The following is a 25,071-nucleotide window of genomic DNA, read 5'->3' as shown; positions in this document are numbered from 1 at the left end:
CTGCAGGTACTCAAGTATGTTAAGGCATTGGTAGCTGTACTGGGCATACCTGAACATTTTATTATTTCAAGGGATATCGTCAGATTTGTTTGAAATTTGGTCAGTTTGTTATTTTTGTTAAATTATAACATCATAATGTGACAGAGTCAAAATTTATACATTTAAAAAGTAAAATTTCAACTTCTTTAATTTGAAATATTTGTATCTTTCTGCATATTCAGAGAGTAATTGCCATTTATCATAAGTGACACATTGCCCGGAATGAAATAATTTGACATATGTCATTGAAAATGTCCATGAAATGTAAAAATACTATAGGATATTTTAGGTTTTGGAAGAAACACTTACTGAAATTTAATAATTTTGAATTAGTAGGTCTAATTGTTACAAGAGCCAACTCCATGCTATCATACATGAACTTTCAATTTAGTTGAAATAGGTTTTTGCTTGGCAGTAGAAATATTGTTTTCATATGTTATATTTGTGTTATATATAGTCTGTTAATCACGTGACTTGACCGAAATCTAAAGATTTGCACACGTTTCGTTTCTACATACAGAAACAAATTGTTGCTAACTTTCAAGGCATTTCGATTTTAACTAAATAAAACAAGTGAATCCTTTTTGTAGGGTGAGGCAGGCGCCACACAAGACTGGAATATAAACGGGTGACTTTCCATATCTTTGCGAGGAAACTATAAAAATATTCATCGTAATGAGTCAATTGTTCTTGTTCTCCAGTCATGATTTTATTCACCTCTTTTGAAAAAAAGCTTGCTATTAAATCCGATATACATCGAAGGGAGAAACACACGCACGATGGATTTTTTATCGACCATGCAATCATAAGAAATGAAGAGGCAATTGAATACATCTGTTATTAGCACAAATAAACTGTAATAATTGCCTGAAAGTGTGGCCGAACAGAGGACTTAGTTAAAATAAATATAAATAAATCAGTATTTTAGTGTTCCAGTTCCTTGCCACTTACAATATATCTCAGACGTCCGATGAACGTATATAACCAGAATCCTCCAGTCAACACCACCTTGAATAGAAGTCGTTCCATAGGGCCCCGAAATCCAACTGAAGACAATCCCAACTTACTCAATCGCTCGCCTCAGTAAAGCTGGTATTCATAGCTATGGATTGGCGGATTTGTATTAAGTCTTATCACACAATCGTACTTTCATGAGGCGTTACGTCCTATCAGTGCGATGGAAGACTGCATCGAGGAAAATATATAAGACCGACTTTGAGAACTAAATTATTGTAAGTTACAAAGAAACGTGTAAAATGAAGGAAAATGTTGAAGAAAATGAATAATGGATATAAGCTTACTGAACAAAAATGAATTCTTCTCAGTGCAAGCCCAGCACATTGAGCAACTGGTGGGCCACTATAGCCAGACTGTGTACAGTGTGATGCTGTGTACATGTCAAGGTCTATCGGGAAAAATACTCGTATTTATAGCAATTTATCACGTAGAGCAGCTCTATTTGGTGTAACTTTTGATTGATTTACCGCCGCACTGCTTTTAAGAACTCTTGTTCCACTCTGAATATTATGCCGAAATGCAGAGTGTTCATCTTGTGCATATTTGCATAATTGCAACTGAATTTCAGTTCATACTAAGAAATTGCTTTACATAAAATTGTATAACAAAGAGTTGAGTAAACATATAATCGTTTTATGAAATAAAGTGAAATAAAAAAATAATAAAAATGGGAGAAAATATCAAAAATGTCACACAGTTGTTGTCCTAAAATTCCCGTATTTTACTGGTACTATCCTGCACCCTGCGTGTAGCTCATACACATTACTGGTGCTAACCAGCAAAGGGAGTGGTAGGGCTACGGATCCGCAGCAAGGTTTAGTGTTGCTCATAAACATATGAACGAAAAAAAAATAATGTACTGTATTCTCGTATACGTGTATATCATGATTTCTCAGTGCAGATAGTTTGACTACAAGGAGATCGGCTATCGTCGCATTATTTCACTGTACTGGTTCGGGTCTGTGGTGATGTCTAGAGGTGGACTATCAAAATATTACAAATCGTGACAGTAATCGCTAGCTTGTAAGTACTGAAACTTGAGGAGAAAAGTAATTTCTATTATTTTTTGAAATCTAAAATTGATATCCACTCTATTATATGGGGTAAACACTGAGAATCCTGGTCATATCTTAGGCCTACATTTCAAATATCCTAAAATCTGAGATGACCGCTTTTCTTTTCCAAACCCTTTCGCTGATAATAACCCATATGCATAGTTTTATTCACATTCAAAGAGCGCACAAGTTAGTTATAGCTCAAATAGTACGTACGATTTTTTCGTACGTGCAAGCGGCAACTATTGTGACGCCAATCTTATTGAGCAACGCTGTTGCAGTTTTCCTGCACTTTTCACTTTAGAAGATTTTCCTGCACTTTCTTAAATGTTTAACTATGATTAAAAATATTACACACGGTTTTTCTGCCCACGTAACCGTGATTTACATCACAATCCTCGTCTATACCTCTTAGATTTCACTTAATATACCAATCAGAAAACAGAAGAGTCTGGCGGAATACGAAATTTCCGAGGGCGCGATTGTATTCATCGGGTTTTCCGCGAAGCGCGTTTCGCAACCATGGCAGCGATTATTCCATTTCTTCATGACGACAGAATTCTCTTTCTTAGGGTCGATGATTCTATAGATCACTTCACAGTTTTTCAAGATGACGCTTCCTAAACTTCCGAGTTCTTACACAACGCGGTGACAAAACTGAAAATGCCTGCCATTGAACCGATGAAACTACTGGTGCTATTAGCGATATACTTCAAGAATACAGTATACCCTATCCTCAATCACATACCAGTAGTGGGGATATTTGTGAACATTTTTGGAAGGATTTTCTTGCTGTATTTGCTGTTTCTGTTGTTCGTGGTGCGCGTCGTCAGAGATGTCTGCAACTTTGGTCTCCGTGTCATCTCAGGATGCGTCTTGCTTACGTTCTTGCCGGTTTACATTCCGATGTGGATTGTGACTCGACTGCTGTTTGCAGCAATCACCGTAGTGATGGGTGATTTTGCAAATGAACACGTGAGCAACGGACCCATGCCACTGTTAAGACTGATCGCCCACAACTTGCCCGTGATTGGTCCAATGTTTGTCTCAGCGGAGGAAATTGTTTTGGGTCTGGTGAATATTCCAGACAGCATTGTAAGAGCTATCGAAACCACACTGGAACACGTTAAAACAGAAGTAAATGCAATTTCTGATGACGTCAACAGCTCTCCTTCCAACCTTCTCGCAAGTAGAGACGTGTCAAATGGTAAACCGACGACCGGTGGTGTTATGAAAGAACAAAACGATGCGGGAAGAGAGTCAAGATACGACGACCAATCCGAACTGTGCCGTGATGACGAATCTACTAGTTCTACTGAAAGCTATGCTATGAGACTTTTGAAAATGCTAGTATACATTCTCAATTTATTTGACACGATAATCAGACTTCCCTCCAATGTAGTGACTTATTATCATCGCCTCCAAGAGACCTACGTCAGTTGTCAGAGAATGTACAACTGTCGACGTACAGTCATTGACAAAATCAATGGTTTTAAGGACAGACTGGCCAAAGTGAATTCTAACGTCGCCGATCAAACCGACAAAATCAAGGAGATGCAATCTTTTGTTGGCAATAGTCATCCTGGAATCTTCAAGCAAGACGAAGAACTTGCTGGCCATATGCAAATACTGGACAAAAACGTAGCCCGCGCTTCTGCCCTATGTGACCGTTTGAAAGGTGAAATGAAAAAGGTACGAACTGAGTATCGCGAAGTGGAACTGACAACCAAGGGTGACGTCAGAAAACTTCTATCAAAGGTTGAGAAACTTGTGGAAATGTACGAAAAAGCCCAAAATCGCCATGGCATCAACGTACAGTCACCACGGATGAATGGAGAAACACCACACCTCGAGGAAAGCGGTAGAGTTCCAGCGACAAGCACGAACACTACAGGTAACCAGGACAATAGGTCAAAATCTGAAAGTGAGGCTGTGGTTCCGCTGCATGTACAGTTACAGAGGAACGCTGTCAGGCGTTACAATGCAAATTCAAGTTTTTCATTCCCCGGAGTAGGTTTCTTAATGCGTTGGCTGTACAATATTGATTGAAGTCAAAACGACAGTCTAATCAACTTATTGACGGTATTTTACCTACAACGAAGCATTTGTGCCAATCTGACCGAGGACTGTTGTCTTGGAAACCGCTCTCTAGAACAGAATAACAATTGAAGTTCAGCCTTGGAGCAATGACTGGCAAACTCTCAGGATGGCCCTAGTTCAATTGACATGTGACCATACTAAACTTGGAACACTGACGACAATGCCACAACGCGCAACGCATGTACATACCGATAACTCTTAAATTCAGCAATAAAGCATACTGGAAACATCACAAAGGACAGAGACAGCAGTGAGAGCAGTTATCGTTACAGCTTACTGTCTTGTTGTGAACAAGTCCATCTATGTTCAACACTGTTTTCAAGCTTACAAGCCCAATATTGGCCTGTGCCATCTCGACAGTCAAGAAGTGTGCACCTGTTGCTCTGTATGCAAATTGATGTTCATTCACCAACATCATTGCCAAAACACGTGCAAAGTCGTCTCAGTATGCAGACATGGTAACCATATCTCAAGTCAACGATATTGTGATGATGATTTCCATTCTTTGCCGACCAGACGTACAAATGTTTTCATCATTGCCATCTTGTATCTATATGGAGAACTAACACTGACCTGTCACAGGGTTTTCACAAATCGCGTAAGGATGTTACATATTGCTCATTGAGATAGACTGCGTATATTTCAATGCAAAATGCAAGTAATAAAGCAGTTGTATAGCTACAAGTGTGATATGTGCGTGCACTGTAATGGGAGGGACATTCGGCATACAGAGTTTGACAGATAACAAAACGTGCTGTAACGACATAGTGATAAATAAGCGGTTCATAAGTTGATTATCAGGAAGAATATTTCGGGGATTTAAAATCAATATAGTCCTGGCAGTGTTGATCAGACACCACCTTTCTTCAAGCGAGCGCGATTGCATTATATATATATATATATATATATATATATATATATATATATATATATATATATATATATATATATATATATATATATATGCCGGAAAAATACTAAAATTTCATCTCTACAACGTTGAGCCACTGGACTCACTCGTCAGGAGTTGTAACATTATCTCCAGCAACCCTTCTATATTCCGCTCTATTTTGGCATTGAGCACTTTGTATCGGATCAGTCGAACTACAGATTTCGTACACTTCGCTCCAGCTTAAACACTTAATTGTCGAGCACTGTACGATTGTACGCCTTTGAAAATATTCAACACTGGCTACTCCAAAAAGAACATTTCACTGTAAACGAAAAAGGACTATCAGTATCGCCTCATTGAAAGACTGCATTCTTCTCAGAACTTGATGCTGTTGAAAGCGCATGTTTTCCTTCATCTGAATCTAAATTCATCTTGCAAACAGACTACGGCTTTAAGTTTACAAAGAACCGTACCCCGACTGAGGAGCATAAAGAATTTGACCAATCAGCACTGTAAAGAACATATCAGCCGTAATCAGCAAACGCTTTTCTCACCTATCATCTGACCTAGTCTCCTTCGACCAAGCCGCCCCACCATATCAAAAAGCACTTGACGAGGGTGGATACACTCTACGGTACGTGCCGACAACTACAAATAGAAGAAGAAACTGGCAAAGAAACATAATTGTCTGGAAAAACTCCCATTTAGCGAAAACGTCAGTACCAACATCAGACAAACACTCCTATCCCTTGTGGACAAGTGTTTTCCAAAAGACCACGAGCTCAGAAAATATTCAAGAGAAACACGGTAAAGATTAGTTGCAACATTATGATTAACACGCACGAAACAAATATCAAAGACGACACAGCAAACGTATATTGAAATCACATTACAAGAACAACACAATTCAACCGGGACTGGCAACAGCGACTGAAGGCAAAAAGACGTATGTCCACTCGACGGTAACTGCCTCCAAATTAACTTTCATCTGCCAAGCCTCAGTCACTCGCACAGGCCACCGTATACGCTGGACATGATTACAGTGCTTGAGAAAAAGCAGAGCGTTATAAAAAGTAGCACAAATATTTAATATGAGAGAGAGAGAGAGAGAGAGAGAGAGAGAGAGAGAGAGAGAGATGATGGATTATGAAGTAGTCCAAATCTATAGGCAATGTAGAGCAGACTAGTGGGGAATACAGATGTCAGGGGAAGACCACTGTACCAAGGTATTATGACAGTCTCTCAATGTATGCCTTCAGTTTACAATGACCACAGAAGTTCTGGCACTCATATTAGTTTCCATTTTTCCAGAGCAAAACATTAGTAATCTCTATGTAAGGGAGACGAAACATCACAAATTACAATCGAAAGAATCCAGTGAATTGTGGATGAAAAATACAGTCTTAGAGCTGTCTTTGCAGTGGCTTGCATGTATTGTAAAATACAATCTGACTGAATCTGATGTAGAGATAGCCTCGTTTTAGTCTGGGATGGACGAAGGCCAAAAAATGACGGCAAGATCGTAGACTAGCCTCGTTCCACCTTTGCGTGTTCTTAGCTGTTCTCTTTCAGTTGTCAGTCGCCACACTGCGACAACTATCGGTCATGTACATGTCCTTGGGACTTGTTTCAAATGCTACAATGAGCGCACTAGAGCCTAGCTGTGGGTCCATAGCTATGGTGTTTTCGGACGGGATTTCTGCCTTTTACAGGCTGGTTTTGAAACGTAAAAGTCAAAACCAGCCCGTAAAAGGCAGAAAGCCGGTCCGAAAACACCACAGCTATGGACCCACAGCTAACTAAAGCCAAGCTAGTAAGACCATGGTAAAAGTCACGGTACAGCTATCTTGTGAATGAGGGAGCGTTCAGTTATTATAGCCGGGGTGGGCCAGCAAATTCTTCCTGTGCATCAGTCAAAATAAGTGAACCTCCCTACCTATTGCACCAGAAAAATTGATGACCCCCCTTTTAAGATGACAAAAATTTCATGACTCCCCCTCCCAACATTGCTTGAGTAAAGCTGCACACACAAACACCTTGGAGCGCGATAAAATCCAAAAAAAGATTCTCAGATTTTTTCAAATGACCCCCCCCCTTTACAAACTCAAAAGGTGTTAATGTTCAAACTTCCCCTTCTGACTTGCCATAATTTTGGAATTACCCCTCAAAGGGATTGGACAGAAATTACAGGTGGATCGCAATATTTTTGCTCAAGCGTGTATATGGAATACTTTTTCAATACAATACTAGCAATATCTATGCATTTATAGACATTTGATAATTGAGATAGATGTACTTAATTTGATTAGGTTTGTTACAACCAGTATGTGCAAAAAAATTTGACTTTAGAATTTCACCAAAGATGTTGATCCACTATACATGGTGTCGATGATAAAATTGTGAATAATTTTTTTCCAATGAAAAACTTCTTATACTTGTGCATATACAGACGTTGGATAATTAACATAATTGTACTTGATTAGAATATGATGGTTAAAGGTACATATTATGTGTACAAGAAATCTGATTTTGGAATTTCACTGAAAACATGTTCATCCACTATACATTGGATTCTATGAGGAAACTATGAATATTTTTTCCCTATACAAAACTAGCTAAATCTGTGTATTTATAGACATTTGATAATTCATTTTAAAGTACTTACTTAGACTAGGATTGTTAAAAGTTGATATGTGTGCAAGAAATTGGATTTTGGAATTTCACCGAAATGTTGATTCACAATACATTGGAGTCTATGAGAAAACTATGAACAATTGTTTTTGCAATGCCAAACTAACTTAATCTGTGCTTTTATAGGTGTTTGACAATTGATATAAATGTACTTGATTCAAAAAGGGTATTTGAAAGTTCAGATGTGGACAACAATTATGATATTGGAATTTTACCTAAAAGTATAATTTCATTTTTCATGGTACTAGTAATCTACATGAAACTGTTAATTATTTTCCCTGACAAAACTTGTTATATCTCTAATATGTAAGTAATAGGAATTGTTCATTGCCCTCAGTGCAGTGAGCTCGATTTACAATAATACAAGCCTTAGAGTTGCCAAGGCAAGATGTTCATATGACAGATAATTATACTTTTGTTCAGATTTAGTTAACTGACTTCAGAGAATGAAATCATGCAGCGAATCATTTTTATCTCCCAGAATATTTCTGAACACTGAAACTGCTTTTTGACGGGACGGATACTTATGAAAATTAAGTGACCCCCCCCTCTGAGCTGTTTGAAAAATACATAACCCCCTTTGCAGTTTTCAAATTTAAGGTGACCCCCCCTCCCTTGGATTTTGCCGTCCCACCCCGGCCGTAATAACTGAACGCTCCCTAAAGTCATGAACAAATGACTCTGTATGTTCTCTCCATTCGAACGATATGAAGAGGGTGAACATCAGTTGTTTGAATTTCCGTGACTATAATTCACACAGATACATGATTAGCTTCAGCATTCATGGTGTCGCAGATGTTTTGTAAGCGTTCCGCCACGTCCTCCAACCTTTGCCTATTCTTCCTCACAGATTTATCTTTCCTCGCATAAACACAGATCACAGCCGTAAGTGTGACAATAACAATCGCCAACAAAATGACAGCAGCGATAAATCCTTCCATGAGCTGCGTAAGCTGACCGTCTGTTAAAGACAAACCCAGCCCTTCACCTATGACCTGGATGACGTCAGTCGGGCCAACAGGACAGTTGACTGCCTGGAGAGTTGGAATGTAGTTCAACCAGAAGGCAATGTCATTGAACTTGATCCGTTCACCGATGGTCACTGGATTGTTTAAGTCCAAGTACTGTTGATCTCCTATAGTATACATTGGCCAAGAAACGTTTTCTGTTTCGCCGGTATTGGGATTCCTAAAATAAGATAAAACATGTGCAGTGAGAATAGCAATGGACCAGACTGGCAGTTACATTTAAAACTTACAGTCATGCAAGCCAATATGTTTAAATGAACTGTCGAAGATTTTGAAGTTACAGTGCTGTTAAAGTTGTAAAACCTATAGATGCTTTTAGAATTCGAACGATTTTAAATATTATGATTTTATTCACAATTTATTACTTATTACAGATTATTTATTATAGCAATTCTTGAAAGTATACAAAACGGGTAAAATTTATCCATACATCACCCCAAAGACTTAATATTGTTTGTAAAATTAACCAGTAAGATTTACCTCTGACCGTCGGAAAATTTAACGCTTAAATAATATGCGTTTGTATAGAGTAAGTTAATAATTATGAGTACCTACCCAGTTTTGGCAAAATTTGACCAGTACTTCATCACCATGCTACTCACATCTCGTTCTTTCTCCGTGTACATTTGCGATGCACTGAACGGCATTCCAAACACATATGGCAGTTCGTCGGCATGAGCAGCCCCCTTCAGCCAAGTAGGGTAATAGCTTAGGGACTGCGCACTTTCATAGGAAAATTGGTAAAGATAAGTGCTGGAATCGCCATGGGCATGTCTTTGCGCAAATTCTATGGTCGGCGCAACGAACATCTGATCACCAAGGAAACTGGAATAGCTTATTAGTCTGTGAATGTCACTGGAAGGATTGGACCAGTCTGTATAGTGGTTCAACACAGCACTTTGAATAAGTTTCATCTCGTCTGTGTAATACGGTATTATATCGTCAGCGATGAGCTCCTTAAAACGATCAGCTGTCAAACCTGATAATACAGTCACATTTGATGAAATCTCTTGTAACTCTGGAAGGTAATATATGAATTTTCCCTCCAAGCTATTGAAACCCAACAAAAAGTCGTACGTTGAAAAGTTGGAGTTTGAATACAGCAGGGCCTCTGGTTTCATTGGGATAAATCGGCCATCAACAACTGGTAGAAACTGTCTTTCCCATACGTCTAATCTCTCCCTTGGAGGGTTGTTGTAAATAATCTCTTGCCATGTTTTCGATCGAATACATGAAATTAATTTGCCGTGATTTTGCACATTGGTACAGTTCAAAGCTAAACCAAGACGACGCGCCCAATATACAGGTTTATCGGCCATCATCAAGGTTGTAGGTACTCCACTTTGTGAGATAGCTCGTTGAAAGAGGCCGTAATTCGTAGGGGATAACATATGGAAACCAACACTCATACCACCTGCTGATTCACCAAATAAAGTGATTTTGTTCGTATCACCACCAAAAGTACCAATGTTGTCTTTCACCCAGCGTATGGCCATTTGTTGATCCAAAAGTCCATAATTACCAGTGGCATGTCGATCAATAGTACTTAGAAATCCCAGTGCACCAAGACGATAATTCATGGTGACCACAATAACCTTTTGTAACGCTGCCAATATTGAGCCGTCGAACTGTAAGGACGATCCAATAGTAAACCCGCCCCGTGGATGAAAACCATCACTGACAGAGAGGCGTCAGCGATATTTTCGGGCTTGAATATGTTTAATGTTAAGCAGTCTTCGCCCAATGCCTGCTGTACCATCCACGGGTAAGAAGTTTGAGGACACATTTTTCCGAAGTTGGTGGCATTCAGCGTTCCAGTCCATGTATCTGTCGGTAGAGGGGCGCGAAAACGCAGATGACCAACAGGTGGTTTGGCGTATGGAATACCAAGGAAACTACTGACATTGACTCCGTAGACTTCTGTGGTAACGCCACGAACAGAGCCGTATTTAGTTTCCACTTCTGGTTGGCATATCATCGCCTGAAACAAAGAGAACAGCACCAATAAGAACATTATGCGTGTTTCTTTGAGGTTAGCCATTTTCGAAAGTGCACGCACCTTTGACAAGCAAAGGTTACTTGGGAACATGACATGGTCTTGTGATGCAAATGAGAGTAGCGCATTGTGTGCCGTGCGCCAATTGTACACAGCTCACAGCAAATGTTATTGTTGTAACCCCGAACGTAATCCCACGTACAGCTCACAGCTTCAGTAGGCCAACAGCAGCTCGAGGTTTTGCCGACAGAGCTGTGGATTGTACTCAAAACTCCTCCAACCCTGCAGCCATGCAGGCACAACCTCGAATTACTGTACAACAGCTTACACAAACCATGATAATTTAAGGGCTTCTTTCCTGGCCCCGGGGTGGATCCGTGGTGGTCACCATGACTTTGACTTTGGTGATGGGGATCACCACACAGGCGCCCGTAGGTTGAGTAGTCATTGACCTCAGTTTTGATGTTCCAAAGGTATTTGGCTTCATCATCAGTTAAATCTGTCAAAAAAGTAAACTTGTTTGGCATGAATGAGTTTCTTGAACTGGTTGGTTAATGCTCCAGCATAACAAACAATAAATGTGATTGTCAGGAGCTGGATTTATGTAAATTCAAGTGTGCAATCTAAGTATTAATAGCTTTTGATATGTGTGAAAGTGAATTAGGACAAGGGACTTAATAGGATGAAAAATATCTAGAACGGAAAATGGTGAAGTTTTATAATGCAGAAGGGTAGAAAAATTTTGCCACAAACTATAATACCATAATGGACAATGACTAATCTAAACCAAATTTCTTGCCCTACATGAACTGAAGGTAGACGTGCACATAATAAAAAATAAAAATTGGTGTTAAACTTGATTATTGGCATTTATTAAAAATGTATCTATTGTCCAGCACATAGAAAATAAATTTGGGCCATTGATTAAAAAAACATTTGCTTGATTGCTAACAGAGTTTACATGTGCTTTGTCATATATATATATATATATATATATATATATATATATATATATATATATATATATATATATATATATATATATATATATATATATATATGCAGCATACAATGATTTACATCATTACATATTCAATGAAAACAAGTTTATTAACTTGTGTGGAGAGACTCTAAGTCAATAGTACATCTAAATCTATGAGACTGAACATAAGTAAGCTTACCTCTCTTCAAGTGTTTAGGGCCTATAGGCAAAAACTAAATTTAATTTAGAATTATGTAATGCAAGGAACAATATAAAATATGGTGAAAACAAACTAAATATTATAAAAAAATATTTATAATATGCGGCTATTCACAAGAGTCATAGCTTGCATTATTGTCCACAGTAGAAAATTTTAGATAACTTTCACTTTAACTGTAAATTCTGGCTTCAGGTAGTACAAAGTTAACGTCGCGATACTAAAATGTTTTGATATGATATGAAGTGACTTGCACATATGCAGTCGATGTATTCATACATAGAATGAGATCTTCCACATTCAAGCATTGTGATTTTGACGATTACATGCACGCCAGTGCACGATTTCAAGTAGTCACGAAGAAATTCTGATGGTCTTTTGGCGGAATTATAGGTAACAACAGTGAAATAAACAACATTACTTATCGTGACAGTGCTTAAATGATTACTCGGATCATGTATAATTATGTCGGATTCATGCAATGAATCCATGATTTGTTGAGAAACACGTTTCTCTACTGTCTATGCTTCACTTGCACCTACTATACCTAAATAGATCGTAAATGGGTCATGTTGTGGCGCACATTACATTGTTGAAATTGCGCTTTTGCCCAATTGTTTGTCCTAATCTCTTAGAAATAAATGTGACCTATGACTTTGTAAGCTTAACATTTTGACCCCTAGAAAGCTTATTTTTATTAAATATGAGCGAAAAATTAACACTTCTTTTCCTTTTACATGACCCATTTACGATTTATTTAGGCAGTAGGTGTTACACATTCACCTTGAGATATTTCAAAAAATAGTATGGTGATTCAATTATATTAATAGGGCAAACTGATTAGTATGATGTCAAGATTTGATCAGCCAAGTTTAGTCAAAATGACATCATTCAGAGCGATAGGAAGACAGTTCAAAAATTATGTAGTGATAAAATTTTGATATTGTCATTTTGTAGTCGATACTAATGTAAATATTTCTTTGCAAAAATCATAAACACTATACTCACAATAGATATGCATCTCAAGTCTTGGTATTTATTAAAAATATCTAATTTTTTGAGCGTTTTATAATTGATTTCTTTAGTTAAAGTGAATTATCTCATTTTTATCTATTTCTACTGACGCCATTTTAACGTCCGTTTCCATGGAAACGAGCGCGGTGACCCCAATTTTTTTATTTCATTTTTGCACTTGCACAACTTTTAAGAATCTTTGTGCAAAGTTCCATGAATGTGACAATACTTTTTAATTTTGACGTAATTCATCGAAGTTCCCGAAAGGTGAATTTTTTAACATGTGCTAGTTTGGGGTTTGGTTATACATGAAAAAATTTTTTCACCATTTATAATCACCCGTTCTTTGAGAAAAGGACTAAACAAAGTAGAACAAACTTACACCATTAGTATGATGTCAAGATTTGATCAGCCAAGTTTAGTCAAAATGACATCATTCAGAGCGATAGGAAGACAGTTCAAAAATTATGTAGTGATAAAATTTTGATATTGTCATTTTGTAGTCGATACTAATGTAAATATTTCTTTGCAAAAATCATAAACACTATACTCACAATAGATATGCATCTCAAGTCTTGGTATTTATTAAAAATATCTAATTTTTTGAGCGTTTTATAATTGATTTCTTTAGTTAAAGTGAATTATCTCATTTTTATCTATTTCTACTGACGCCATTTTAACGTCCGTTTCCATGGAAACGAGCGCGGTGACCCCAATTTTTTTATTTCATTTTTGCACTTGCACAACTTTTAAGAATCTTTGTGCAAAGTTCCATGAATGTGACAATACTTTTTAATTTTGACGTAATTCATCGAAGTTCCCGAAAGGTGAATTTTTTAACATGTGCTAGTTTGGGGTTTGGTTATACATGAAAAAATTTTTCACCATTTATAATCACCCGTTCTTTGAGAAAAGGACTAAACAAAAGTAGAACAAACTTACACCATGGGAAAGAGCGCATATCTTGGCGCTTATGTGATACGGTAGAGACCATTTGACTGGTATGGCATTGCTGACTCACTCACGTTCACCTCAGTCTGGTCGCAAATGCATAACCTTTGTTTACACTGAACGTACCTTGCGTAAACAAAGCAAAGCCATAGCTATGTACTTCTCCTAGACTGTCTGTGATTGTGCATGTTTGCCTAGGGCCTGTAGTGTGTTTTCCGAAGAAAAGGTTTATACAGCATCGACTCAAGCATGGTGGTATCATGGCAGATATCATTATTTTTTCGGGGGAAAAAACAGATAAGATGATCGCACGAGACAAGAACGTCAGCAAGCATTGTTTCTTATTCCAAGTTTTACAACGGATGACAACAAGTTGTACGTCAGAAAAAAATGGTAAAAATTCAGATTTAATCTATGAGTCCCCGCGGCGCAAAACAATATTGTATGTAATGGGAACGTCTGCAATGGTACCATCATAACACCGCATATTCAACTGCAAATCCAAGCTACACACGCTCGCGATCGGACCCATTATTTGGTTTTAAAAATCCATTTTCAAAAATAACATAGAGTTATTCGATAATTTTTGCAAAATACTCGAAACATATTTAGGAAGTCGTACTTTTCATCCCGCAAAAAAGAAATATTAATAAACTTTCTAGACGCTATCTATAATACTTCTGATCAAGGATGTACAAAATAGATCTATATTTGTACATCCATGTTCTGAATGCACATTTTCAATTTTACAATGGCAACAATCCCCTCGATCAGAAATTGTTCAATTGACGATTTGATCATTGGGATTCGATTCAGTCCCGTTTCTTTCCGCTATTTCGACCACCCCACTGAGTTTTAATGTTACTTCTATTGTGGACAGACTTCGATTCTACATCATAGAAAGATCTAGCGAAGATTCTATTATGGTGTCTAAATATAAAGGTCGACACTGCAATTCGTTATGAAATTCGGAATGGCTTATCCACTTTTCGGCAACTATACGTTGTACTAATACAATATCGAATATAGTTTGATCACGTCCATAAATCCAAAAACTCGGATTTTACAACTATGACTATGTAAAATCGAAAACAGTCAGGTACGTATCGGAAAGTCTTGTTCAATCACAATGCAATTGCATCATACCAAACACATAAAATGAAAATCTACAAGTCGTGTTTCGTTTAGGTACGATTCTATTATTGTATCAGTCGGGTTTTGGAGATCTCTTGCACCTAAGATTTCATTCACATTTGTTACAAAGAAATAATAGGGATTTCTCACCTCTAAACCGAAAATTTAGAGTAGGTAATGTCTTATCAAATTTCAAGGCTCTTAGACAAGTAGTTCTTAAGAAAAAGAATTTTTTATCACAAATGACAAAAAATTGTTCTTTCGCGAAAACAGGAAAGTGGTACATATCCCCGTATTTCTAAAGCTACACAAAGTTTGTGCAAGGTACTAATGAGCTAAGTATTAACCAAGTGCATTGGATATTTTCGGCACATCACTGAATGCCGTCCATAATTTATGCCAAAATTATATGGTTGTAGCTCACACCCTTGAAATCGTGAAGGCACGACATAGCAGCAAATTTCATCACCATTTCATCAAAAATAAAGAATGTTGATTCCAGGAATCTACATGCCATAAACCAAGGCTATGTGATAAATACCCTAAATACAGTTTTAACCTGTTACGGTAACAATGACCCTGGAACATATGAACATTAGATATTATTCCATCAAAAGTGAGGGTTTTTGAAGTCCGGAAAACAAAACATGAGGAAAACATTAAAAGTAAGTGTAATTTTTTTTTTATCTCATTTGAACAAATGCGAGTATGGCTATCCCTAGAAAATTGTTTTAATAAACAATATTGCTATCTGACAAGTGGTTTTGGAAAGTTTTGCATTTTTAATTGCTCATTTGCATATTTTGGGCAGTGACATGAACACTCAGGCTGAAAATAATCTTGTGGACAAAGAAACGAAACCATCATTATCCACTGTTCACAGAAAAAAAATGGTTTCAGTGATTCATTATTCAATTCTTAGTCCTGCTTTTGAACTAAAATCACATGATGGCTAGCCTTGCTTGTGAACACTATTATTTAAGCTGACCTCATTGACTTTGACAATGCAAGTAGATTTCTATGAAAAAGCCTCTGACATAGAAGGAATAGTTCCAAGCTAACACTTTAAGGGGCAGTCTTCAATCCCTGATACTCGCACTCGTGGTTGTTGACACTGATTGTTGATGTGATTTAAGTCCTTTGTCCTCTTTTGAAATGTGTTCACAGTTAGTATATTTGCTCTGAGTAAAACCTGCTGATGAAAACCCTGCCCCTTTTAAGAAACAAAACATCCAGATTTAGAGTGTTAATGGACATTGATCAAATGTCTTTGCAGTGGCTTGCATGTATTGTAAAATACAATCTGACTGAATCTGGTGTAGAGATAGCCTCGTTTTAGTCTAGGATGGACGAAGGCCAAAAGATGACGGCGAGATCGTAGACCAGCCTCGTTCCACCTTTGCGTGTTCTTAGCTGTTCTCTTTCAGTTGTCAGTCGCCACACTACGACAACTATCGGTCATGTACATGTCCTTGCATGTTTAAAACGCTACAATCAGCGCACTATAAAGGCCTAGCTGTGGATTCATAGCTATGGTGTTTTCGGACGGGATTTCTGCCTTTTACAGGCTGGTTTTGAAACGTAAAAGTCAAAACCAGCCCGCAAAAGGCAGAAAGCCCGTCCGAAAACACCACAGCTATGGACCCACAGCTAACTAAAGCCAAGCGAGTAAGACCATGGTAAAAGTCACGGTACAGCTATCGTGTGAATAAGGGAGCATTCAGTTATTATCGTCGGAGGTGGGCCGGCAAATTCTTCCTGGGCATCAGTCAAAATAAGTGAACCCATCACCTATTGCACCAAAAAATTGATGATCCCCCTTTTAAGATGACAAAAATTTCATTACTCCCCCCCCCCCCCATTGCTTGAGTAAAGCTGCACACACAAACACCTTGGGGGCGCGATAAAATTAAAAAAACAGTTCTCAGATTTTTTCAAATGACCCCCACCTCTTTACAAACTCACAAGGTGCTAATTTTCAAACTTCCCCTTCTGACTTGCCATAATTTTGGAATTACCCCTCAAAGGGATTGGACAGAAATTACAGGTGTATTGCAATATTTTTGCGCAAGCGTGTGTGTACAAAATTTTGATATTTTAATTGATAATTAGCTGTTGATAATGTTGATTCACTATACATGGTAGTCTTTGAGAAAACTTATGTAATACCTTTTTAATACAAAACTAGCAATATCCATGCATTTATTTACAACTAGTATGTGCATAGAAAATTTTACTTTAGAATTTCACCAAAGATGTTGATCCACTATACATTGGGTGTCGATGATAAAATTGTGAATAATGTTTTTTCAATGAAAAACTTCTTATACTTGTGCACATACAGACGTTGGATAATTAACATAATTGTACTTGATTATAATATGATGGTTAAAGGTACATATTATGTGTACAAGAAATCTAATTTTTGAATTTCACTGAAAACATGTTCATCCACTATACATTGGAGTCTATGAGGAAACTATGAATATTTTTTCCCTATACAAAACTAGCTAAATCTGTGTCTTTATAGACATTTGATAATTCATTTTAAAGTACTTAGTTAGACTAGGATTGTTAAAAGCTGATATGTGTGCAAGAAATTGGATTTTGGAAGTTCACCGAAATGTTGATTCACAATACATTGGAGTCTATGAGAAAACTATGAACAATTTTTTTACAATGCCAAACTAACTTAATCTGTGCTTTTTATAGGTTTTTGACAATTGATACAAATGTACTTGATTCAAATAGGGTATTTAAAAGTTCAGATGTGGACAACAATTATGATATTGGAATTATACCTAAAAGTTTAATTTCAGTTTTCATGGTACTAGTAGTCTACAGGTAACTGTTAAATAATTTCCCTGACAAAACTTGCTATATCTCTAATATGTAAGTAATAGGAATTGTTCATTTCCCTCAGTGAGCTCGATTTACAATAAGACAAGCCTCAGAGTTGCCAAGGCAAGATGTTCATATGACAGATAAGTATACTTTTGTTCAGATGTACAGTTAAATGACTTCAGAGAATGAAATCATGCAGCGAATCATTTTTATCTCCCAGAATATTTCTGAACACTGAAACTGCTTTTTGACGGGATGTATACTTATGAAAAATTATGTGACCCCCTCTGAGCTGTCTGAAAAAAACATGACCCCGCCCCTTTGCAGTTTTCAAATTTAAGGTGACCCCCCCCCCCTGGATTTTGCCGGCCCAGCTCCGGCCGTAATAACTGAACGCTCCCTAAAGTCATGAACAAATGACCCTGTATGTTCTCTCCATTCGAACGATATGAAGAGAGTGAACATCAGTTGTTTGAATTTCCGTGACTATAATTCATACAGATACATGATTAGCTTCAGCATTCATGGTGTCGCAGATGTTTTGTAAGCGTTCCGCCACGTCCTCCAACCTTTGCCTATTCTTCCTCACAAGATTTTTTAAAAATAAGATCGGCTTTATTTCTTCTGACATTAAACATACAACTGATAGTAAGTGATTTACAGGTTTCTCTTGACATAATTAATACAATCAATAAACTTGTCACGTTGTTTTGATTTAAAATTCTTGCCTTATATACTGAAAAAGTGCCAACCATAACTATCATATTCAAGGCTTCAAACTTAGGCATACCTAGAAAATAACCATATGTAGCATGTTTCCATCGCATGTTTAACTGGATATCGTATGTTTTGTTAAGGGCCTGAAAAACAGTCGCCTGACATTGCTTTACTCGTGCACATTCAAAAAGAAAATCTTCACAGTCTTCAAGAGAAATACATTGCTCACACACTGGAGAAGGTTCCTTTTTCCATCTAAATAAATTGGATCTGTGAGGTAATTTGTCATGCAAAAGAAACAAATTAAACAGCGATGTTCTTAATTGTCATGTTTTTTACCTTACTTTACCATATCGGATGCCAACTGACACACTGACCAATTCTGTTTTCCCACACTGTTTTTGCATACAATGTCCCCACACGTCTCATCAAAATGTTCCAGTAAAAATCTTTACAAGAGAACATATAAACGTCTACATATTTTCCTTGGTGATTCTGTTTCAAAATAGTTTTTCTTTGTCGATTTACCACTAAGTTAGTTCTTAGAGTTCTCATACATTGCATCCATTGATATGGAATAGTTTTCTTTAGCGTTATATACCGGTACTGTATAATCCAATTTCTATTTTTCTACATTCTATTCAAAAGATCACATTGCTGAATGAAATGACCATTGGTAAATAAATCAGAAATATACAAAAAACCAGCATCCATCCAATCAGTAGAAAAGAAAGGCTGATTATTTACTGGTACAGTAATGTTTTGGTTGCCCCAAATTTTTTGCTCGCCCACTGTATTTGCCGTTAACTCTATTTTACGGCCATTTATGAAAATTTCATACCAACTATCAAGGACACTTGCATAGAAAGTCGGTAGTTTTTTTGTTACATATTTCAAGCATTTTTTATCAAAATTGTAAGTAAAAACATCACTGATACCACGGAATTTTTCAAAATAATAATCAATGACTACTTTCCATGTCTCATTTCCGCTATTCACAAGCCTCTTCACCCATCCGCATTTCAATGATTTTACAGTTGAACTAATATCTATCATTTGTATACCTTCCTGTTCAAATTTATTCCATATAATTTCTTTCCGAATTTTACCCTATTTCCCACTCCATAAAAAATTATAAAATATTTTATTTAATCTCACTACTACGTCTTTTGGTGTATCAATTATAGAATCAATATAGGTGATTTTGGAAAAAGCAAGCTCTTCAAAATTGTTAAATTCCCAAATAAGGATAAGTATCTTTTCTTCCAACCGTTCAGTAACGCCTCTATTTTTTCTAACTTATTACCCAATTTCGTGATCTCACCTCCTTTTTGTCATGACCAAAATATATTCCCAAAGCTTTTATTGGCTTTTTAGGCCATGGGATAAGGCCTATATTATCCTTCTTTTTCCAGGGCCCTAATTTTAACCCTTCTGTTTTGTCTCATTGTTGTCGTGAATTCATTTTTGGTGGGACCACAGTGGAAATAAGTTTTTAACTTTTCTGTGTTATCCCAGCATTTTCGTCTTTGTCTTTTTCCTTGTTTGTATTGTATGGTTATTTTTTTAAGTGCTAAATAAATCAAAATCAAATCAAAATCTCTATTTAGTTTTAGCCTGCAGAGTACTTTCCATATTGATCAATGATGTTGAGTACTCGAGCCAACGATTTTACATTCTCTATGTACACTTGAGTATCATCTGCTAACTGTGTGATTTTGATATTCTTGTTTTTCACTTTTAAACCTACATGTTCATCATTTCTAATTACTTGTGCTAGTACTTCAGCGACAATTATGAACAGTAAAGCAGAGAGAGGACACCCATGTCTTATGCCTCTTTGTAGTGTAAAGAAAGGAGTGATCCACCCGTTATTAATTGTAGCACTCCTGCAATCTTTGTAAATTGTCTTGATCCAATTTATAAAAAACCTTCCAAACCCAAATTTTTCTAAAGAGATGAACATGAACTTGTGCTCCACCGTGTCAAAGGCTTTGCAAAAGTCGAGGAATAAAAAGGCCCCTCTTTTGTTCCTTTTCTCAGCAAAGTCAATTAAATCTTCAAGATTGAAGATTTTTAACAGATTTATCTTTCCTCGCATAAACACAGATCACAGCCGTAAGTGTGACAATAATAATCGCCAACAAAATGACAGCAGCGATAAATCCTTCCATGAGCTGCGTAAGCTGACCGTCTGTTAAAGACAAACCCAGCCCTTCACCTATGACCTGGATGACGTCGGTCGGGCCAACAGGACAGTTGACTGCCTGGAGAGTTGGAATGTAGTTCAACCAGAAGGCAATGTCATTGAACTTGATCCGTTCACCGATGGTCACTGGATTGTTTAAGTCCAAGTACTGTTGATCTCCTACAGTATACATTGGCCAAGAAACGTTTTCTGTTTCGCCGGTATTGGGATTCCTAAATAAGATAAAACATGTGCAGTGAGAATAGCAATGGACCAGACTGGCAGTTAAGGAGCCTTCAGTAATTACAGGGGGTGGACTGGGGATGTGGGTGGGGTCACTTTTTAGAAAACAGTTCAAGGGGGAGGGTCACTTTTTATAAACCTATCTTGGGGGAGGGTCACTTTTGACAGAAGCTGATTTTATGGCCAAAACTTTGATTGTCCGTGTGATATTTCCTGAATAGGAAATCACCAACAAAATACGTACACATTAGCAACAAGTTTCACAAGCAAAGAAGATGCAGTGGTATCTTACATTAAACACCTTGAGCAGTTAAAACTGATAAAAGACAAGCGATTGTCAGTTTTATAATAGAAAAAAAATGTGTAAAGTTCTCTCATAGACCACCATGTAGAGTAAATCGACTTTTCAGTGAAATTCCAAAATCAAATTTCTTGCAAAGCCATGGACTTATAACCATTCTAGTTTAATCAAAAACATTAGTATAAATAATCAAGCGCACATACATGCACAGATTTACCTAGTTTTGTATTGGAAAAAAATTATTCATAGTTTCATCATAGACCCCCATGGATAGTGAATCAACATTTAGGTGAAATTCCAAAATCGAATTTCTTGCACAACCATTGACTTGTAACCACTCTAGTCTAATCAAGAACAATAATGTAAATAATCCAGCATACATAAATGAACAGATTTATCTAATTTTTTACTGGAAAAAAATTATTCCTATTTTCATCATAGACCCCATGCATAGTGAATGGACATTTCAGTGAATTTCCAAAATCAAATATTTTGCACAACCATGGACTTGTAACTACTTTAGTCTAATCAATAACAATAATGTAAATAATCCAGCATACATAAATGCACAGATATAGACTAATTTTGTGCTGAAAAAAAAAATAAATTCCTATTTTCATCATAGACCCCCATGCATAGTGAATCAACATTTTGAAGAAATTCTAAAATCAAATTTCTTACACAACCATAGACTTGTAAACACGCTAGTCTAATCGAGAACATTAATATCAATAATCGAGAGTACATAAATGCAAAGATTTACCTATTTTTGTATTGGAAAAAACTATTCATAGTTTCATCATAGACACCATGGATAGTGAACCAACTTTTAAGATGAAATTCAGAAATCAATTTCTTGTACACCAATGCACATTTTACTTCCAAATTCAAGCAAAGTACATTTAAATACATTATCAAACATATATAATATACAGATACAGCATGTTTTGTGAGAGAAAATTGTCAATAATTTGCCTGATAGACTCCATGTATTATGATTTGATATTTTTTGATAAAGCACTAAATCAGCCACAACTTGCCTTCTTATAGTTGCACAAAATATGGTGACCCTCCCTCAAATGTATGAAATACCATATCTCTTCAAAAATTCTTGCGTGATAAATTGCGACTGTCCCTCCAAAAACACAAGCCCTCCCATCTGTAATTTGTCCCTGACATAACAACTGAACCAATTGTTATGTAAATTAGCTGATACTGTTTCAGTTATTCCTGGGGAGAATACCGCAGTGGTTGGGGGGGTTAAGTTTTAGAATGTCGGACAAGGGGGAGGGTCACATTTTAGACAGGAGGATAGGGGGAGGGTCACGTTTTACGGTACAGATGTGGGCGAAATTTCCCCGGCCCACCCCCTGTAATTACTGAAGGCTCCCTTACATTTAAAACTTACAGTCATGCAAGCAATATGTTTTAATGAACTGTCGAAGATTTTGAAGTTACACTGCCGTTAAAGTTGTTAAAACCTGTAGATGCTTTTAGAAATCGAACGATTTTAAATATTATGAGTTTATTTACAATTTATTACACATTACCGATTATTTATCATAGTAATTCTTTGAAACAATACAAAACGTGTAAAATTTACCCATACATGCCCCTAGAAGCCCATGCGTTGGCTTGCAGCGGTACTGTGGCGATGACCCCAAGACCCGAGCGCGTTCGATACACGCCACAAGTACCGCTGCGATATCACAGCAGTAAGATTTACCTCTGACGGTCGAAAAAGTTTAAATTTAACGCTTAAGTAATATGCGTTTGTATTGAGTGAGTTAATAAAGATTACCTACCCAGTTTTGGCAAAATTTGACCAGTACTTCATCACCATGCTACTCACATCTCGTTCTTCCTCCGTGTACATTTGCGGTGCACTAAACGGCATTCCAAACACATATGGCAGTTCGTCGGCATGAGCAGCCCCCTTCAGCCAAGTAGGGTAATAGCTTTGGGACTGCGCACTTTCATAGGAAAATTGGTAAAGATAAGTGCTGGAATCGCCATGGGCATGTCTTTGCGCAAATTCTATGGTCGGCGCAACGAACATCTGATCACCAAGGAAACTGGAATAGCTTATTAGTCTGTGAATGTCACTGGAAGGATTGAACCAGTCTGTATAGTGGTTCAACACAGCACTTTGAATAAGTTTCATCTCGTCTGTGTAATACGGTGTTGTATCGTCAGCGATGAGCTCCTTAAAACGATCAGCTGTCAAACCTGATAATACAGTCACATTTGATGAAATCTCTTGTAACTCTGGAAGGTAATATATGAATTTTCCCTCCAAGCTATTGAAACCCAACAAAAAGTCGTACGTTGAAAAGTTGGAGTTTGAATACAGCAGGGCCTCTGGTTTCATTGGGATAAATCGGCCATCAACAACTGGTAGAAACTGTCTTTCCCATACGTCTAATCTCTCCCGTGGGGGGTTGTTGTAAATAATCTCTTGCCATGTTTTCGATCGAATACATGAAATTAATTTGCCGTGATTTTGCACATTGGTACAGTTCAAAGCTAAACCAAGACGACGCGCCCAATATACAGGTTTATCGGCCATCATCAAGGTTGTAGGTACTCCACTTTGTGAGATAGCTCGTTGAAAGAGGCCGTAATTCGTAGGGGATAACATATGGAAACCAACACTCATACCACCTGCGGATTCACCAAATAAAGTGATTTTGTTCGTATCACCACCAAAAGTACCGATGTTGTCTTTCACCCAGCGTATGGCCATTTGTTGATCCAAAAGTCCATAATTACCAGTGGCATGTCGATCATTAGTACACAGAAATCCCAGTGCACCAAGACGATAATTCATCGTGACCACAATAACCTTTTGTAACGCTGCCAATATTGAGCCGTCGAACTGTAAGGACGATCCAATAGTAAACCCGCCCCCGTGGATGAAAACCATCACTGACAGAGAGGCGTCAGCGATATTTTCGGGCTTGAATATGTTTAATGTTAAGCAGTCTTCGCCCAATGCCTGCTGTACCATCCACGGGTAAGTAGTTTGAGGACACATTTTTCCGAAGTTGGTGGCATTCAGCGTTCCAGTCCATGTATCTGTCGGTAGAGGGGCGCGAAAACGCAGATGACCAACAGGTGGTTTGGCGTATGGAATACCAAGGAAACTACTGACATTGACTCCGTAGACTTCTGTGGTAACGCCACGAACAGAGCCGTATCTAGTTTCCACTTCTGGTTGGCATATCATCTCCTGAAACAAAGAGAACAGCACCAATAAGAACATTATGCGTGTTTCTTTGAGGTTAGCCATTTTCGAAAGTGCACGCACCTTTGACAAGCAAAGATTACGTAGGAACTTAATATGGTCTTGTGATGCAAATGAGAGTAGCGCATTGTGTGCCATGCACCAATTGTGCACAGCTCACAGCAAATGTGACTTATTGTTCACCGTAACCCCGAACGTAATCCTATACATACAGCTCACAGCTGCAGAAGGCCCTACAACACCTGTTCTGCCATCTATATACTCGTTGCCATCTACGCTCCGTTTGACCTTTGACACATACACCGGGATCTCACTAAATTGTTATGCAAATAAAATGTCGCATTCAATCTATACTCTTCCCTCAACACGGCTCAGGGAAATCAGGAGGGAACATCTTTTACTCAAGTTCAATTTA

At 37.5% G+C, this 25,071-nt stretch overlaps 1 protein-coding gene and 1 pseudogene across 1 annotated transcript; both read right to left on the bottom strand.

The window, feature by feature from the left end:
* Positions 1–8,414: 8,414 nt before the first annotated feature.
* Positions 8,415–10,880, bottom strand: LOC139130711 (acetylcholinesterase-like; annotated as a pseudogene).
* Positions 10,881–18,559: 7,679 nt separating this feature from the next.
* On the bottom strand, positions 18,560–24,791 carry LOC139130707 (acetylcholinesterase-like). Its single transcript, XM_070696464.1, has 2 exons — positions 23,215–24,791; positions 18,560–21,098 (listed from the first exon to the last, which is right to left on the bottom strand). The coding sequence occupies exons 1-2, from the start codon at positions 24,699–24,701 to the stop codon at positions 20,738–20,740; spliced, it is 1,848 nt and encodes a 615-aa protein (XP_070552565.1). The 5' UTR covers positions 24,702–24,791; the 3' UTR covers positions 18,560–20,737.
* Positions 24,792–25,071: the final 280 nt, after the last annotated feature.

Source organism: Ptychodera flava, chromosome 4 (genome assembly GCF_041260155.1).
Source record: "Ptychodera flava strain L36383 chromosome 4, AS_Pfla_20210202, whole genome shotgun sequence".
Taxonomy (NCBI): Eukaryota; Metazoa; Hemichordata; class Enteropneusta; family Ptychoderidae; genus Ptychodera; species Ptychodera flava.
This window is presented reverse-complemented; position numbering and strand designations above follow the sequence as displayed.

Coding starts and splice junctions, on each gene's coding strand:
- LOC139130707 (XM_070696464.1), bottom strand. CDS start 24,701: ATGGCTAACCTCAAAGAAACACGCATAATGTTCTTATTGGTGCTGTTC. Junction 21,099..23,214: donor TCAAATTTTGCCAAAACTGG/GTAGGTAATCTT, acceptor TATCTTATTTAG/GAATCCCAATACCGGCGAAA.